This window comes from Microtus pennsylvanicus, chromosome 9, assembly GCF_037038515.1.
Source record: "Microtus pennsylvanicus isolate mMicPen1 chromosome 9, mMicPen1.hap1, whole genome shotgun sequence".
In the NCBI taxonomy this organism is placed as follows: domain Eukaryota; kingdom Metazoa; phylum Chordata; class Mammalia; order Rodentia; family Cricetidae; genus Microtus; species Microtus pennsylvanicus.
In genome coordinates this window covers 44485206-44502636 of record NC_134587.1, presented here as the reverse complement: position 1 = coordinate 44502636, position 17431 = coordinate 44485206, and the positions used below count along the sequence as shown (strand labels likewise).

Sequence of the window (17431 nt, the reverse complement as noted above, 5' to 3'; positions counted from 1 at the left end):
TCACCAAGAAACAAAGGAACAGGGGCTGGGGGTTCCCAGAACCCATAGTAGCTCACAACCGCTTGTAATACCACTTCCAGGGGGAATCTAATGCCCTCTTGTGGCCTCTGTGGGCACTGCACATATATAGTGCAGACAGACGCATAAAGAAAAATCTGCCAGGTGGTGGTGCATGCCTTTAATCCCAGCAATTGGGAGGCAGAGGCAGGCAGATCTCTGTGAGTTCGAGGCCAGCCTGGTCTACAAGAGCTAGTTCCAGGACAGGCTCCAAAGTAACACAAGGAAACCCAGTCTCAAAAAACCAAAAAATAAATAAATAAAATAAAAATAAAAATCTTAAAAAAAAAAAAGGTAGAGAGATGGTTCTGTGGTTTAAGAGCATTGGCTGTTCTTCTAAAGGCCCAAGGTTCAATTTCCAGTATTTACATGGTGACTCACAACCATCCGTAATTCCAGTTGTAAGGGATTCAAAACACTCTTTTGATATCTTGGCGCAATGCATAAAGTGTGGTGAAGGCAAAACCATGCACATAAAAAAAAATAAAAATAAAAAAAGAATTGAGAGAAAAGCATTCTAGAAGTTCTACCAGGCCAAAAGCTGGTTGCCCAAGGAGTGTGCCAATTCAAAAGCAACTCTTTCCTGCTGTGTGAAATATGGCACAGGCCTGCAGAGTCTCTCTAAGACCTGAGCTTGGTGCACTTTGGGTTGAGAACAAGGGTCTTCCTGGAATCCAGGCTCACCTTCTTAATGAGGTCTTGTCCATTAGTACAGACGTCATTCACCCGATCCTTGTGGACAGTGAAGTCTGTCTCAAAAGCTTCGTGTTTCTTCAGCAAGCCCTAGAGAGAAGCAGTGAGGTCCGCCACTGAGCCTGTGATGTGAGTAGCTAGGTTCGGGATAGAGAGTGGCACAGCTATGAGCCTGGTCCTCCTACTCTCTACTCCATGGGGAGGACCAGGGAGTCAGGAGTGAGACCAGGCTGCAGGAGAAGCTGAACCACCAAGTTTAGGTTGCAAAAAAGGGACAGAAAGCTGGAAGCAAGCACCCAACAAAGCAACAACACATATCCCATGAGGACCCAGGTCTAGCTCCCCAATGACCGAAGGATAATCTCCCTCCCCTTCCTGTTTCTAGTGACCTCAACTACACATGGACTGCCCACTGTGATAAGAGTGGATCAAGGCAATGCAAACTGTTTCCACATTGTCTGGCTGGAACTAAGGAAGGTATGACCATGGTGATGTGTGACCTCTCCTATTCCATGACTGGGCTCTCTTTGGGCCAGCTCTGAGAACAGTGCAATGCCTTTAAAACTCTGTGGTTTCTGCCTTTGCCTGTCTGAATTAAGTGGAGAAAGCTAATCTAGCCTATACTAGAATGAGGGGCTGTGTAGGGCTGAACAAGACAGTCTGTAACTACAGCCATCTGAGATCTTCCAGCTCAGCTAGCTTTACCTTGGAAACAGCGGAGGGATTACACACCCACCCACACAGGTCAGTTTTAAGTGGCTGTTATACAGCAATTGCCAACCAATTAGAAGTGGCTATGGGGCCATGAACACGGGAAAAAAGGACATTAAGGGATATTTTCAGTCTCTCTTACCATAAGATTGTATCCTTACAAAAAAGAGGTCAATTTGGACCTCTTTTTTGTAAGGCATATGGAAAAGAATGCCAGAGAAAAGAGTGAACAGAAGGAGATGCTATGTGGAAACAAAGCTTGGAATGAAGTGTGGTCCAGAAGCTATGAGGACTCCTCTATGAGGTGTGGTGGACCTGGCCCACCCGCCTGCAGTACCCCCAGACTGTGAGCTGGTGGACCTTCACTGTTTATGCACGTGCTTAGCCTTCCTGACCTGGATGGCAGCAAGAGTGTCTCCGTAATCTTCACTGGCCACCAGAGTCATTTTCTCGTTGATCCAAGCCTCTTCCTCTTCTACATTGGCTACAAACTGTTGATACTCCAAGGACTCCTCTAGCCGCTGGCCCCTTATTAAAGTATGGGGAAGGGGAAATCATTAGTATGTACTTAAAATAGCCATGAAGGGGGGGCTGGAGTTATAGCTTGGTGGTATTGGTGCTTGACTACTGTGTCTAAGATCTCGGGTTCAGTTACCAGCACCAACAAATAATAAACAAATAAATTTGGACAAAATATTCATGAAGGGGTGTGTCTATGTATAAACATGTCCTGGGGGACACAAGGCAGACGGTGCTCCTCAGACAGGACACTCTGGAGTTAACTGCTGGGTGCAGACTCACTGGATAGGAACAGCTCAGAATGCCTCTGGAGCAAGGTAATACTTGACATCCAGGTCCTGGGAGCTGGCAGGAAGGGCCGGGCCTTCTGTCTGTCTTAAGAGCTCCCTGCCTATGTGCTCACCGTGCAGCTGCTAGCTGCTTCAGCTCCTTCCAGTGCTCCACGAACTGTGCAAGACGCTGCTGGATCTCCTCCTGCCCAATGGTGTTGTCATCAGACAGCTTCTTCCCAGTGTCCAGGACGCCCTGACCAGCAAGAGCAAGAGTCAACGCCAGCAGATGCCGAGTGCCCAGTTCCAGGTGTCTGTGGCCCAAGCTTAGGACACCTCAACATCACATTCACAATTAGCTCTTCAGGACACATGAGCTGGGCACAGCTTTAATCCCAGCACTCGGGAGGTGAGGCAGAAGCGGGTGATCTCTGAGTTTGGGGTTAGCTTGGTCTACATGAGGAGTTCCACACCAGCCAAGGTTACACAGAGAAACCCTGACTCAAAAAAACAAACATGGTTTTGCTTCTCCTCATGGCCCTGTTCTCTTAGCAGAAGGCAATCACTCACTTGAATGGCTGGTTCGTGGGCAGCCAGCTCGGCTTCTAGCCGTTTGTGTTTCTTCCTCAGGTTCTGAACACCTGTGAGGTCTCGGCCATAGTCTTCAGAGCTCACCAGTAGCTTCTTCTCTCTGAAGAGCAGAGGCAGTAAGGTTAGCCTGGACCTGCTCAATCCATGGATGTGTTAGTTCAGCCACTAACTATAGCATCCTCCAACCTCTACCACTTTCTTCACAAAAATCCCTTTCCGTTTTTAAGGAATAGGAGCCACTGTTTTCCAAAGCCATGCATCCAGAACTGTCTCTGACCATGCACATGTCAATGGACATGGCTCCTCTAAGTGTCATGAGCATACAGAGGATTGTGCTGTCCTGAGGAGAGGAACACCACTGGTATGTACTATTAACTCCATTTACTCATGCGTCACATAAGGAAACAGAGAGACCCTGTTTCAAAAAACAAAAACAAGAGAACAAAAAACAAAACCAAACCAACAAAACACAAACCAAAAACAAAAACAATCAGGAAAAAAGCCAAAAACCACAACTTCCTTAGGACCCAAAAAGCACGGTCTACTATGACATAATGGTTTACCATCATCACAGGATAACAGGTCTCTACTGTGCAGTAGAAGAGGCTGCGAGTTTGGCATGGTCCCTAAGCTATGCCCTTACATCACACTTCCCTGCCCCCCCCAACAGACCAAGGAAGCCTGAAACTCCTGCTCTCTAGGAAGCCCGACACTGAACACACAACTGCTGGGCACACACTTGATCCAGGACTCCTCATCATCCATGTCTCGGAAGAACTGGTGCAGGCGGTGGGACTCGCTCAGCTTTGCTCTTCGGGAGGCTGCCATGTTCTTGATCTTCTGGAAGCGACCATTGATGGTGTCCCGCTTCTCTTTCACTTGGGAGGTGTCGAAGGCACTGCTGGTCATCAGACTGTCGGCCTGGCTGTTCAGGTCCTTCAGACGATCCTGGGGCAGGGAGACAAGAGAGGGCTCAGAAACCTGGTCCCAAAGACTTCCCCGAAAACAGCACCCATTAATTCCTTATTGGGTTGTGCAGCTTCATAAGTCAATGCTGTGTGAACCCTTGCAGTTCTGTAAAGTCAGCTATCTTGATAAAGACTTGGTTCCCTGTCACTGATGGTGGGAAGGTAGTCGGACACAGAATGCAGGGCCATGGCTGCAGCAAAAACCTTTTTAGTGCCACCTATTTTGCTTCGTAGTGGCCTTCAATTTTTTATCTTTTCATATTTTGATGCTAGAGATTGAACTGACTCTTGTGAGGGATAAGCACACTTTACCACTAAGTTACATCAGTTTTACCGTATACTTTAAAAAGCAGCAAAAGTGAATTTTTGTTTTGTTTCAGATAGGGTTTCATCATGTAGGCCTGGATGGCTTGGAACTCAAGAGACACATTTGCCTCTATCTCCTGAGTGCTAGGATTAAAGGTGTGTACTCATAGAAAACTTAGTTTAATTAAACATCTTGGGCCTACAAATGGCTCAGATGGCTGAGAGGTAGTGACACACACCTTTAATCCCAGCACTGCAGAGGCAGAGGCCAGCCTGGTCTACAGAGCCAGTTCTAGGACAGCTAGAGTTGTTACAAAGAGAAATCCTGTGTCAAGAAGCCAAAATAAAAAGATGGCTCGGAGGATGACTTAAGTTCATCCCCGGTAGGAGGGAACCGACTCCTACAAGTTATCCTCTGACTATGTTTACCTCCTTCAACAAATAATAAACATAATTTTAAAAAAGTCCACGTTTTATATTAAAGAACTCAAAGGAAAGCTATGATCATTCAGTCTTGAGTCAATAGAAAACTCCGCCTACCCTGCTCTTCAAAAAGACAAAAGTGAGTTTACCACTTGACAGGAACAGAACTCAATTTTTAAGGGTAAAATTCAATTTTTTTATTTCATTATTTTTATTTTTATTTTTTTTAATATTTATTTATTTATTATGTATACAATGTTCTGTTTGTGTGTATGCCTGCAAGCCAGAAGAGGGCACCAGACCTCATTACAGATGGTTGTGAGCCATCATGTGGTTGCTGGGAATTGAACTCAGGACCTTTGGAAGAGCAGGCAATGCTCTCAACCGCTGAGCCATCTCTCCAGCCCCCTTATTTCATTATTTTTAAATGTGTATAGGTGTTTTGCCAAAGGTGTCAGGTCCCTTGGAACTGTAATTACAGATAGTTGTCAAGTGCCAGGTGGGTGCTGGGAATTGGAAGAATTCCCTGGTCCTCTGGAAGAACAGTCAGTGCTCTTAACCACTGAGCCATCTCTCCAGCCCCATATTCAAACTTTTTGATGTAAATTGGAATTTTGGACAATTCTTATCTGGCACCCCACAGTTTTTCTGATGAGACTAAGAAGGCAAGAAATGTGTCAAACTATTTAGAACTAACATGTGTAACTCAGAGGACCAACATTTCCTAACTGAGCCAGACATATGACAGAATCACAAGTGGATACAATCCATTCTAAGCCCAGGATGGACCAAGGATACAGGATAAAAGCAACGCTTTTGGCACAATTCATTTTGAAAAACTAATTTCACTCTGCCATGAACAGTTACAAAACTGTGACCAATCTGCTAGTGCAGAAGCAGAGAAAAACCATCCTCCATGCTCTGAATCAAATTCCTCTTCCCCCAGCCTGCCTCTATTCTGTGCACCCATCATAAACACCACACACACAGTAAATAACTGGGAACCTGAAGTCCCTGACGTCCTCTGTGAGATGCACCAACAGAGAATCGCAAAACTGTCACCAATGCTATCCTTTTCACTCATCCCCACCATACTCACAGCATCTCACACCATACTCACACTATCTGAATTATCTAAAGCCACAGGTGTGGTGTAAATGCTGTAACCACAAATGCTGGGAGGCAGAGGCAGAAAAATTACTGCAAGTTTGAGGCCAGATAGGACTAAATATTGAAAGTCCCATTGAAAAATAATAAAGGGCCGGGTGTGGATTCGCACACCTTTAATCCCAGCACTCCAAGGTAGAGCAGGCGGATCTTGTTTGAGACTGGCCAAGGCTACACAGCAAAACCTCATCTCAGAAACAAAAAAACAACCAACTGCTGGGCACTGGTGGCGTAAATCTGTGAGTTCAAGGCCAGCCTGGTCTATGTAACACCTAGCGCTACACAGAGAAACCCTGTCTCAGAAAAATTAACAGAACAAAACAACCAAAAAAAAGCAAACAACAAAGGTGAAAATATGCCAACAAACAAACAAAACAAAACCCCTTTAATTTTGTAGCAGCATGGATGGAAGACAGACTCTTGGGCATGACAGGCAACTGCTGACCACTGAGCTCTATTTCCAGCTAAGAACGCACCTGATTTTTCAAAATAATTAGTACTTATAGATAAGATCTGCATATCCTAGGCTGAGAATAATCAGGAAACCAGTCCATAAACTGCTGCCTCAGGTATCAGGCATTCCCTGACCAATGCCAGCTCCTGTCAACATACTGGGACACTCTTGAGGTTCGCTCTACCCCCCCCCCCCCCCCGCTGTTGCCCTGCTGACCTCGTGGGCCGATATGTCTGCCTCCAGCAGCTGGTGCTTTTTCAGCAAGTTGTTCACAGAGGCCAGGTCTTTGCCGTAATCTTCAGACGCCAGGAGAGCTTCCACCTGCAGTTGGCAGCACAACACATGCACAGCGTCACAGCGTTCTGGAAACCCAAGGTGGCCAGGAGCTGCTCCAGGGCCTTTTCAATCATGTCTATTCTTGTAATTGTTTTTATTTGTTTGTTTTTGAGACAAGATCTATGTATACCTGGCTTACTCTGAACTTACATAGATCTCCTGAGTGCTGGGATTAAATGTGTGCACCAAGGAATCACAATTCTGCCCACTAGGCTGGGTCCTGCTCAGAGTAGGGATAGAGGCTCAGCCCCAAGTCTTCTCTGGATACAAGGGTAAAAAGCACAGAGACCAAACCAGTGTGATCACTGTGCTAAGATGCTCCCTGCAGTCTCCACTTTAGGGACCCCTGAATGGCAGCCCGACAGAATTTTTTTTTACACACCAACCCCAGTTCTCTCTTCCTCCTTTCCTCCTGCTCTGCCCACCCCATTTCCCATCCATTCTTCAGAGAGGGTGAGATCTCCCATGGGGAGTCAACATCAACAAACTCTGTCATATTACTTGAGGAAGGACCAAGGCCCTCCTCTCTGTATCATGCTGAGCAAGGTATCTCTTTACTGGATGAAGGCTCTATGATGACAATTAAGGTTGTTACCAATCTGCTTACAGGGGAAGGCCAGTTTAGGCACCCTTTCCACTACTGCTTAGATTCTTAGCTTGGGTCATCCTTGTGGATTCCTGGGAATTTCCTTGGTGCCAGGTTTCTTGCTAACCCTGTAATGGCTCCTTCTATCAAGATATCTTTCCTTGCTCTCCCTCTCTGCGCTTCCCCCAACTTGACCTTCTCAATCCCTCATTGTTCTCCCCACTCTCCTTCTACCCTCCCCTCAACCCCCCAATGTGTGGCTTGGGCAGTTTGTGGGGCTACTGGCCATGAAACTAGTATTTATCAGTGCATGAACTGGCTTTTTGGAGCCCATTCTCAAAGGAAATTCTTCAATCACAGTAAGAATCTTTGGGCTCTCCCATATGCAAATGTTTAGGGAGAATTTAGTGATATGGGATAATACTCTGCCATAGATACTAAGGAAAAATGACACTATGAACTCAGATAAAATAAACCTCTGCAACGATTCACGCACATACAACAGACCGGTAAAGGACTCTGAAATGTTCGCAGTGGTGGTTTCTAAAATCACCCTCTTTAGAGCCTCTGCTGTCTGGGTTTCCTAGTGTGCCTAAGTTCCAACTCCCTCTTGGTGAAGACTTGTGGAAACCACTATGAGGCACCCATCTCCTCCTCTACACATTCCCTTGGGGAGAGGTCTGACAGCCAGGGTCTTCTGAAATCACTTTTCTGTTCTATGCCTCTTTTCACTCTGTAATAGCAATCTGAGCCTATCTCACACAACGAGGACTTCTGCTCAAGGTGCTCTCAAGAGGTTCCCCTTTACAATCTGGGGCTGGCTGACGGACCCATTCATTACCCAAATGTGGGCACAAGAACCATCTCACATTACCTCAGAGAGCCAGAAGTCAAAGTCTTTGATTCCAGTGTTGAAGTTCTGCTGCTTATTGGCCTCTTTTAGCTTCTGGCTCTTCTCAGCTGATTTCTGCACCAGGAACTGCCACTGGTCTGCAAGGGCAGCCAGGCGGGCCTTGGGAAGAGACGGGGCAGGGGGGGCGGTCACTTGGGATGGGGCAATCTCTGAAAGACCCACCCCTAAGACTCAAATTAGAGACCATCAAAGAGGAAGTGGAAACAATCACAGGAACCGAGTTCTCAGATTCTACAGACTGTAGGTCTTACACTGTATTTCAGCTCTAGTCGAGTGGATAGTAGCATGCTGCCACTCTTTCTGGAGACAGTATGGGTCCTTGGACCATACCTTAACAGCGTCCTCACTGCCAGCACAAGCTCCACGCTCGATGAGTGAGTTTCCCATGTCGATGACGCCACGGATTCGGTCAGCATTGGCGTGCAGTTCTGCCTCAAAGGCTTGGTGCTTCTGGTGCTTGCTCTGAAAATACCAAACCACCAGTCAGAGGCAGTTCTTGCCAGCCTTGTCATTAAGGAAAAAGAGATGCTCAGGAAGGAGTGAGTACTAGGAAGGTAAGGAACAAGGCAAGCATTAGCGTTGACAGAAAGCCACCACAGGTTGTGTGGTGCTATGGTTTGGGGTCTATGGGAGCTCAGCAGAGGTGGGTTTAGGCCAGAAAGGAGACAACACTAGTTCAAGGGCAGTGGGGTTAATGCCAGTTCTGAACAGCTCACCAGCAGGCTGGGAGCAAAGCCTCAAAATCTGTAGGAGACTGAGGTAAATTTTAATTCTGAATCTAACCACATGTCCATTGTCAACCCATGTTTTTATGCTTCCTGGACAGAAGTTCTGACTGGTAACGTGGATGGGCTATCCCCCTTCCCCACAGCAGGAACATCTGGTGGCTGCAGTGGTTCTGTTGATGAAGATTTGTAGGCTTATATTTGCTATCTGTCATTAATCAAAACATGAGGCTGTTAAAAAACCCAGGCTGAATTTTATTTTTTTAAGGAATAAGAGAGTTGGGGGCCTGGTATGGTTTCTAAGAATTTGTTAAGAAACTAAAGATGCTGAAACACTTAAGATCTATGATTTTGAGGGTAACAGTAGCTGTAACACAGTTCTGGGAAAAATACAGGGCGAGAAATAGTCTCAGGGGAGAATGTTACCGAGAAAGAAAATTAGGAGAGAACAGACAAACATAAAGACCAACAAGAAAAAAAACCCACAAAAAAAGCCAACAAAATAATTTATTTGGCTAAGAATTCTGCATTCAATGTTTCATTTCAGGGGCAGTAACCATTGCAGGGAGGGGACCCTGGCTGCTAAGGCAGCACCAAGACCAACAGGTCTCACGCACAGATCTTGACAACAGAGTCACTTTGTGATTTGCTCTCATCACTGTTGATACAAACTCTCCTACAGGTTTATTTCTTCTTCCTAGTTCTGGGACTTGGAGCCATGTGATGACAGATAATCTTTTTGTGACCTCCTCAGCAATGTCTACTTAGATTTAAAAGCACGTATTCCTATTCCAGTTCTCTAGGCCAGCACCTCTTGATACCAGCCTAGGTGGTATTGGATTCATCCCAAGCTAGCCTGCCCTGCCCTGCCCAGGCCACTCGACACCTTAAGCCCAGGAAAACAAACTCACAGTCTTTAACATATAGAAGCTGATATTTTGTTTTCAAAAGCATCCCTTGAAAAAGAGTGGTCAAACTACTGCCCCCAAACCAAACACTGTACAGAACTTGCATGGATGATGGAATGGGGAAGAAGAGGTAAGGACTGCCGGCTAATTACAACAGATAAAGCCACATCTCACAGGGACACTTGGATGGAGGGTGACTGGGGATTAGAATGGTGATGGATGAACAGACACCAGTGGACATTACGTGATCACAGTCACAGTATTCCAGCGTAGAACACAGACCCCAGAGCTCACAAATCTACAACTCTTAAAAGCATAAAGAACTTACCAGCAGCTTGGAAAGCTACAAAAACAGATTGAAAGAAGAGTTCAGTACACTGATTTGAACATGTCTCAGCTATTTAAAGACTCAATTGCCATCATACTTCCCCAGGAAATTCAGCACTTGGGAACAGCACAGGAGTAGGACTCTTAGCAGACAAATTTCTACAGAGTAGCAAGGGAGCAGCTTTCAAATGGCTCCACCAACTCGGCAGCATTTGCCCACTGGTCCAGGGACTCTTTCTAAGTAAGCTTCACAGTGGTGCGAATGGTTTTGTAGGCAAACTCCTTTAAGTCTCATTTCTGTAACACAGGCACTTCAGAGCCAGTCCACTCACCTGGATATTGGTGGGGTCCTTATAGGACTCATCACTCGCTGTCTGTAACTTCTCACTGATCCAGGCCTCAATTTCATCCACATCCCGGCTGAACTGCTGAAGTGTTTGAGATTCTCCAAGTTTTGACCTTTTCTCAATCATCTGGGCTTTTAGGCGGCGCCACCTATGAATGAAGATCAAATGTTGAGTGTTCTTTACCAGAAAAGAAGAAGCTTGAGTAGGCGTGGCTTCTCACATGTGGGCTTTCATCTCAACTGGTAGAGTTTATTTATCACCATAGGACACCTACCTGTCAAGGACCTCATTGCGACGGTTTGCAATGTCTCCTTTGGCATAGTGGTCAACAGCAATGAGCTGGTCAGCAAAGGCCTGCAGGGCAGCTATCTTTTCCTCCTGAGGACAAATGGGTAAAGAGGTCGGGGTGGACTGGATAAAGCCTGTCAGCCTGCTAACTTTCAGAGGAGATGGTTACACTTTGGAACTAACTGGTGGCAGGATCGGAACACACCGATACTTTAGAAGCCAGCTTGATTATCATCATTACTAGAGTAGGGTTTAGTTCAAGAGGACTTCAGGTCATACTGAGCTGTGTAGGTGCTGGGACACCAGCAGATGCCACAGCAACAAACGAGGCTCATAAAATGACTACTGTTCTGTTTGCAACAAAATGGTTTAAGTCACAGTTGTATATCTGTTTTATTATTTGTTTTAATGTGTTACCTTACCAAACATAAATTTTCACCCTTAAAAAGATAATTTTGGGGGGTGGCTGGGTATGGTAGCATACACCTTTAATCTCAGCAGAGCAGGCTGGTATCTGGGAGTTCAGCCTGCACCACACATACCCATTTCCAGGGTAGCCAGGACTAAACAGAAAGACCCTATCTCAAAATACAAAACAGAACAAATGTGGGGGCTGGAGAGATGGCTCTTGCACAGGACTTAAGTTTTCCCAGGAACCATGTGCCTATTAACAATTAGCTTGCTATACTCTACTTGCAGAGGATCTGACACCTTCTGGCTTCTAAGGGCACTGCACATAATGCTACACTTAAGAGACAAGCATATAAATACTCATAAATTTAGAAAAATTAATTGTTTCCAATACCATCATTGTTTTTTGCAGTGCTATGGTCTGAACCGAAGTTTCATATATGTCAGGAAGCATTCTTCTAGGGAATTACAGCTCTGTCATCATACAATAATACAGAACTCTTTTGAGCACTTTTTTCTGTATGTATATGTATGTGCAATAAGTGTGTATGTATATGAATATTTATAAACACCAGACATCAGGCTTGGGAGCCACTGCTCAGGAACCTCCACTGTGTCTTCTGACAGAGTCTCACAGATCAGGCCGACTGGCCAGCTGCCAGAAAGTCCCGCACTGTGATTATAAACACACCATACAAGGCTTTTGGATTCTAGGGATCAAACCCAGGTCCTCATGCACTATGTCCGATGGGCTTCATTTGAGTCACCTGAGGTTTTAAACGTCGTCTTGGTGCTGTGTGCTGAGCCCCAAGGGCCTGTTGCACATTAAGCAGTACTCTAGCCCTGGGTAGCAACCCTTCCTTTCTTTTTAATTTTAATCATTTGTTTATTTTTATTTTTTATTTAAGATAAATAAATCAGTGTTTTGCCTGCTTACATGTCTGTGTGAGGGTGTTGTGTTGGATCTCCTGGAACTGGAATTATAGACACATTGTGAACTGCAGTGTGGGTGTTGGGAACTGAACCCAGGTCCTCTGAAGCACAGTCAGTGCCCCCACAGTCACTGAGCCCCCACAACCTTTCCTCTTTTTTGGAGGTAAGTTTTTCCCCCCTTCAGTTTTTTTGGTTTTTCAAGACAGAGTTTCTTAGTAGCTATGGAGTCAGTCCTGGAACTCACTCTGTAGACCAGGCTGGCCTCCAACTCACAGAGATCCACCTGCCTCTGCCTCCTAGTGCTGGGATTAAAGGTATGCACCATTGTTCAGCTGGGGACAAATTTTGTTCTGTAGCCCAGCCTGACTTTGAACTTCATCTTTCTGCCTCAGTTTCCCACACACTAAGATTACAGGAGTACCCACCAAGCTGGTATCTCAAGGTTTCTTGCTGCTATTTTGAGACAGGGTCTCACTATGTAGCCTTGGCTATCCTGGAGCTGGCCATGTAAGCCAGGCTAGCCTCAAATTTAGACATCTATTTGCTTCTACTTCCAGTGCTGGTAGTAATAAAGGTATGTTTTCATATCTGGCCCAGTTTAAATTCTTATTTTCTCAACTAAAGAAGTACTTGTTGGATATGTCCTGGACTGTACTTTTGTTATTAATTCATGTGAGTAGGTTCATGTAAACACTGAGTGTGGGTGTCCTCAGAGAGAGGCATTAGATCCCTGGAGATGGAGTCACACACACTTGGGAAACACCTAAGAAAGTGCTGGGAGCCGAAATCAAGTGCTCTTCAAGAGCACTACTTAAGTGCTCTTAACCACGTAGCTCTGCATCTAGACCAACAGAATGTATATTTCTTTGCAGTACTGGGGACTGAACCCTATAGCACACTAGGCAGTACTCTAACACACAGCTATCCCGGCCACCTGAATAGCATTTTTTGTTTTATTTTGGAAACAGTGTCTCACTATATAGTCCTGGCTAACCTGGAATGTTCTATGTAGCCCAGGCTGGGGAGCTCTTGAACTTTAGAGCTCCATCTTCATTTGACTCCTGAATAACAAGAATATTATGAAGGTCAATAATAATAGCTCTAACTAATACAACTTAGTCTGTAACTTCCTTTTTAACCTAGTCATTAAGATAGAACTGCCATCAAATTATGATGTGACTCAGGCAAACCTAGTCAAGGACCTCATGGTCTAGAACCCACCTGGACATTGATAGCTTTATCAAAGTCTTCATGTTTTTTGATCAGAGCCTCCACACTGTCCAGCGAGTCTCCTTTGTCTTCTGTGTTTAGGAAGGCCTCCCGGGCAGCCATCCAGTTCTCTGCTTGCTCACAGTCCCGATGGAATAGCTAAAGAGTGGACAGGTAGGTGTGAAGATAGGGCCGCTGGCAAGAAGTAACTGATGAAAACTCAAACACACCTGCAGCTCCAAGCAGTGGTCCAGCATCATTCTGCGCTGAACCCAGGCCTTCTCCAGGTCTGTGCGCTCCTGGTCAAGAATATCAAGTTTCTCCTTGATCTCTGGGCTGGCATAGTGCCCATGAGCTAACAGCTGCTGCCCAAACTGCTCAAATGCCTGGAAAGTGCCAGCCCTGGCATCAATTTCTGTCCGGTGTTCCTGCCAAGAGGAGAGAAGTGATTAGGTGACATGCAGAAGATGTCCACACTAGTTATCAACCACTGGTTCCCAGACGGGGAGGGGTAAGGCCTCTAAGGCCCCCAACGACCTACCTGGTGTCGTTCCAGCAAAGCCTCAGCTCCAGTGACATCCTTGGCTAGCTCATCTGAAGATACCAACCCCCGTATTCCATTGATCCAAGACATGAGGTCACTAGAAACCAGATGAACAGAGGAACACCCGTTACACTACCCAGCAACAAACATGCCTGCCCAGGAAATGGCTGCATCACTTCTGCCTCAGGGGGTTATTTTTATAATTATTACTTTAAACTGTCAAAGCTACTTTACTTTTTTCTATTTTATGTGCATTTGTTTTTTGGTGTGTGATGGAGGAAGGTCATTGGTTAAATTAAAAGAAGCTGCTTGGCTCTCATTGGTTAGGAGATAGGTGGGAGGAGTAAACAGAACAAAACGCTGGGAGGAAGAGGAAGTGAGGTCAGACTCCGCAGCTCTCCTCTCCGGAGCAGACTCAGGAGAGACGCCATGCTACCTGCTCCAGGGAAGACGCACGCTATGAAGCTCCGACCCAGGATGGACATAAGCTAGAATCTTCCCGGTAAGACCAGTGCTACACAGATGATAAGAAATGGGCTAGTCCAGGTGCGAGAGTTAGCCTAGAAGAGGCTAGGTAGAAATGGGCCAGAGCAGTGTTTAAATGAATACAGTGTCTGTGTAATTATTTTGGGCATAAGCTAGCCGAGCCGGGCAGGCGGCTGGGGTGTTTGGGGACGCAGCCTCGCCGCCCCTATTACTACAGGTGTGGGTGTCAGGATCCCTGGTACTAGAGTCACAAGACAGTTGTGAGCTGCCACGCTGGTGCTGGGAATTGCACCTGGGCCCTCTGGAAGAGCAGCCAGTGCACTTAACCACTGAGCCATCTCTCCAGCCCTCAGGAGGTTATTTTAGGTTAAACCTAGTCATATATCAAACAGGGCTGAGTCTTATAGCCTCTTATTTGTGTTACCAAAAAAAGGGAAGGGGATTCTTCTTCTGGATCTAGGTGGGTATGTGTAGTTCTCTTCCATCACCGAGCAAACTTCTCTTTGCAATAGATAGAGATCATTACAGAAAACCACAACCTATCAAAATGCAGAGTCTTGAAGCCCAGTCCCAACCGATACATCTACAACACAACTCCTGCACCTAAGGCTCAGGGATTGTTGAGTGTGTGTGTGTGTATGTGTGAGAAGTTAAACCAATAAAATCTCAGCAAAGTGACCACCTACATACCCTGAAGAAAGTCAATACCAACAGACATGCTAATGTGGAAAGGGAAAAGCTTTCAGGGCTTCAACACTAAATAAAGGCCGGGCGGTGATGGTGCACGCCATTAATCCCAGCACTTGGGAGGCAGTGGTGGTTCACACCTTTAATCCCAGCACTCAGGAGGTAGAGGCACGTGGATCTCTGTGAGTTCGAGACCAGTCTGGTCTAGAAGAGCTAGTTCCAGGACAGGCTCCAAAACCACAGAGAAACCCTGTCTCGAAAAACCAAAAAAAACACTAAATAAAGAACCACAGGCAGCACAATGGTGGCACCTGCCTTTAATCCCAGCACTCAGGACGCAGACGTAGGCAAATCTCTGAGTTTGAGGGCAGCCTGGTCTACAAAGCGAGTTCCACCAACGACATAAAAATAGGAAGGTGGAAATGATGTAATTTGTATAATGATGTTAAAAAGTAAAAAAAAAAAAATTTTTTTTTCTTTATTAAAGAAGGAGAGCTGGGCATGGTGCTACATATCTTTTATCCCAGCACTCAGAGGCAGCAGTAGGTGGTCTCTAAGTTCTAGGCTGACCTAATCTACAGAGCAAGTTCCAAGACCAGGACTAGAAAAACTTAATACATAAATGATAAAGAGAAGGGGTCTGAGAGTGGGGCAGTAACCTTCTGAACATACACGATGGCGAGAACGGATTCTCCAAGCTGTCCTCTAGCATTCACACTAGCTGTGGGACACAAGCATGCACATACACACACAACTGCAGTAACAGTGTAATAAAAGATTGTGGGCCAGGTGGTGGTGGCGCATGCCTTTAATCCCAGCACTCTAGGAGCAGAGGCAGGCGGATCTCTGTGAGTTCGAGGCCAGCCTGGTCTACAGAGTGAGTTCCAGGACAGGCTCCAAAGCTACAGAGAAACCCTGTCTCAGAAAAAAAAAAAAAAGATTTTGGAAGAAAAAAAATCTAAAAACGAAGAACCACACTGGGATACTTAGTGGCAGAGAAGACAAACAGGTTCAGTTCTCAGCACCTCAGCACCCTCATGGTGGCTCACAACTGTCTCTAACTCCAATTCCAAGGGATTTGGCATCCTCTTCTGAGCCCTCAGACACCAGGCTCATAAGTGGCATAGACATACACACAAGTAAAATGCCCATACATTATGTGGGAAAAAAAGGAGTGCTTAGCCGGGCGGTGGTGGCGCACGCCTTTAATCCCAGCACTCGGGAGGCAGAGGCAGGTGGATCTCTGTGAGTTCGAGACCAGCCTGGTCTACTTCCAGGACAGGCTCCAAAACCACAGAGAAACCCTGTCTCGAAAAACCAAAAAAAAAAAAAAAAAAAAAAAAAAAAAAAAGGAGTGCTTATTGCTCTTATTTTTTATTTCTTTTTTTTTTAATAAAGATTTACTTATTATAATTTTAAGTGTATGAATTGTTTTGCCTGGTATGTCTATGTACCAGGCAGGCACAAGCCAGAAGAGATTGTGGGATCCTTTGGATCCGGAATTACAGATGTTTGTGAGGCACCAAGGGGGTGATGGGAACTGAACCTGGGTCTAAGGTGCTCTTAACTGCTGAGCCATCCCTACCCCTGAATAATACTCTTGTAACAGATCTAAGTTTCTTTTCTAGTATTCATACTAGGTAGCTCACAATCACCCTCAATTTCAGCTTCAGAGAGTTCCACTTCCTCTTCTGACCTCCTCAGGTACCTGCATTCATGAGCATATATCGCTGGTGCCCACATGCCATCAAAATGAAAGTATTTTATAAAAAGCCAAAAACAAACAAACAAATAATCCCAAACAAAATCCACAATTCTTCAGAAGAAACAGCTGTGGACTGGAGAGATGTCTCAATGGTTAAGTGTACTTTCTGCTTTTCTAGAAGACCCACATTTGGAAAGTAGTGTGGTACCATCTGGAGCTCCCATCCTCCAGAAGAGGGAGTATCTGAGACCATCAAATGCCAGGCACCACAAACCATCACAAACTCAGTGAAGTATCAAACAGACATGAAAAGACAAAGGCATAATTATGGGAAATCTGCTAAGACACCTAGCTTATATTCCTAAAAAATGACAGGGTGGAGATCCTGCTCCAAGATTGAGGAACCCTAGCTATGAAATATATTTATTAAAAAATATTTATTATTATGTATACTGTGTTCTGCCTGGATGTGTCCTTGCAGGCCAGAAGAGGGCACCAGATCTTATAACAGATGGTTGTGAGTCACCATGTGGTTGCTGGACATTGAACTCAGGACCTCTGCAAGAGCAGCTAGTGCTCTTAACTATTGAGCCATCTTTCCAGCCCCCTAGTTATGAAATTTATATTGGAGACAATCAAGAAAATGTGAGTGTGTGTGTATATATATATATCTTTTCAAGACAGGCTTTCACTGTCTAACAGTCCTGGCTGTCCTGGAAGTAGCTCTGTAGACCAGGCTGGCCTCAAACTCTTGAGATTCACCTGCCTCTGCTTCCTTGGGATTAAAGGCGTGCACCACCACAGTCCAGTAGGCTTAGGTATTAATGAATTCATGATAGGTGTGATAAGGAGAATGCTGGGACCGACA

General features: G+C 45.5%; 1 protein-coding gene across 11 annotated transcripts in view; it reads right to left on the bottom strand.

Moving 5' to 3' along the window:
* Window positions 1-17431, bottom strand: part of Sptan1 (spectrin alpha, non-erythrocytic 1) — a 72209-nt gene that overhangs the window by 8604 nt on the left and 46174 nt on the right. For 7 of the 11 annotated variants that reach the window (XM_075985662.1, XM_075985665.1, XM_075985657.1 and 4 more), the window contains 14 exons: window positions 13683-13782; window positions 13372-13569; window positions 13154-13300; window positions 10575-10678; window positions 10286-10448; window positions 9955-9969; window positions 8324-8455; window positions 7955-8092; window positions 6375-6479; window positions 3580-3788; window positions 2820-2940; window positions 2384-2505; window positions 1857-1989; window positions 742-840 (listed from right to left, as the gene is read on the bottom strand). In XM_075985662.1, coding sequence (XP_075841777.1) covers window positions 742-840; window positions 1857-1989; window positions 2384-2505; window positions 2820-2940; window positions 3580-3788; window positions 6375-6479; window positions 7955-8092; window positions 8324-8455; window positions 9955-9969; window positions 10286-10448; window positions 10575-10678; window positions 13154-13300; window positions 13372-13569; window positions 13683-13782 — 1786 coding nt within the window. The remainder of the gene's footprint in view (window positions 1-741; window positions 841-1856; window positions 1990-2383; window positions 2506-2819; window positions 2941-3579; window positions 3789-6374; window positions 6480-7954; window positions 8093-8323; window positions 8456-9954; window positions 9970-10285; window positions 10449-10574; window positions 10679-13153; window positions 13301-13371; window positions 13570-13682; window positions 13783-17431) is intronic. The other 4 variants (XM_075985666.1, XM_075985656.1, XM_075985660.1 and 1 more) reach the window with 1 other exon arrangement.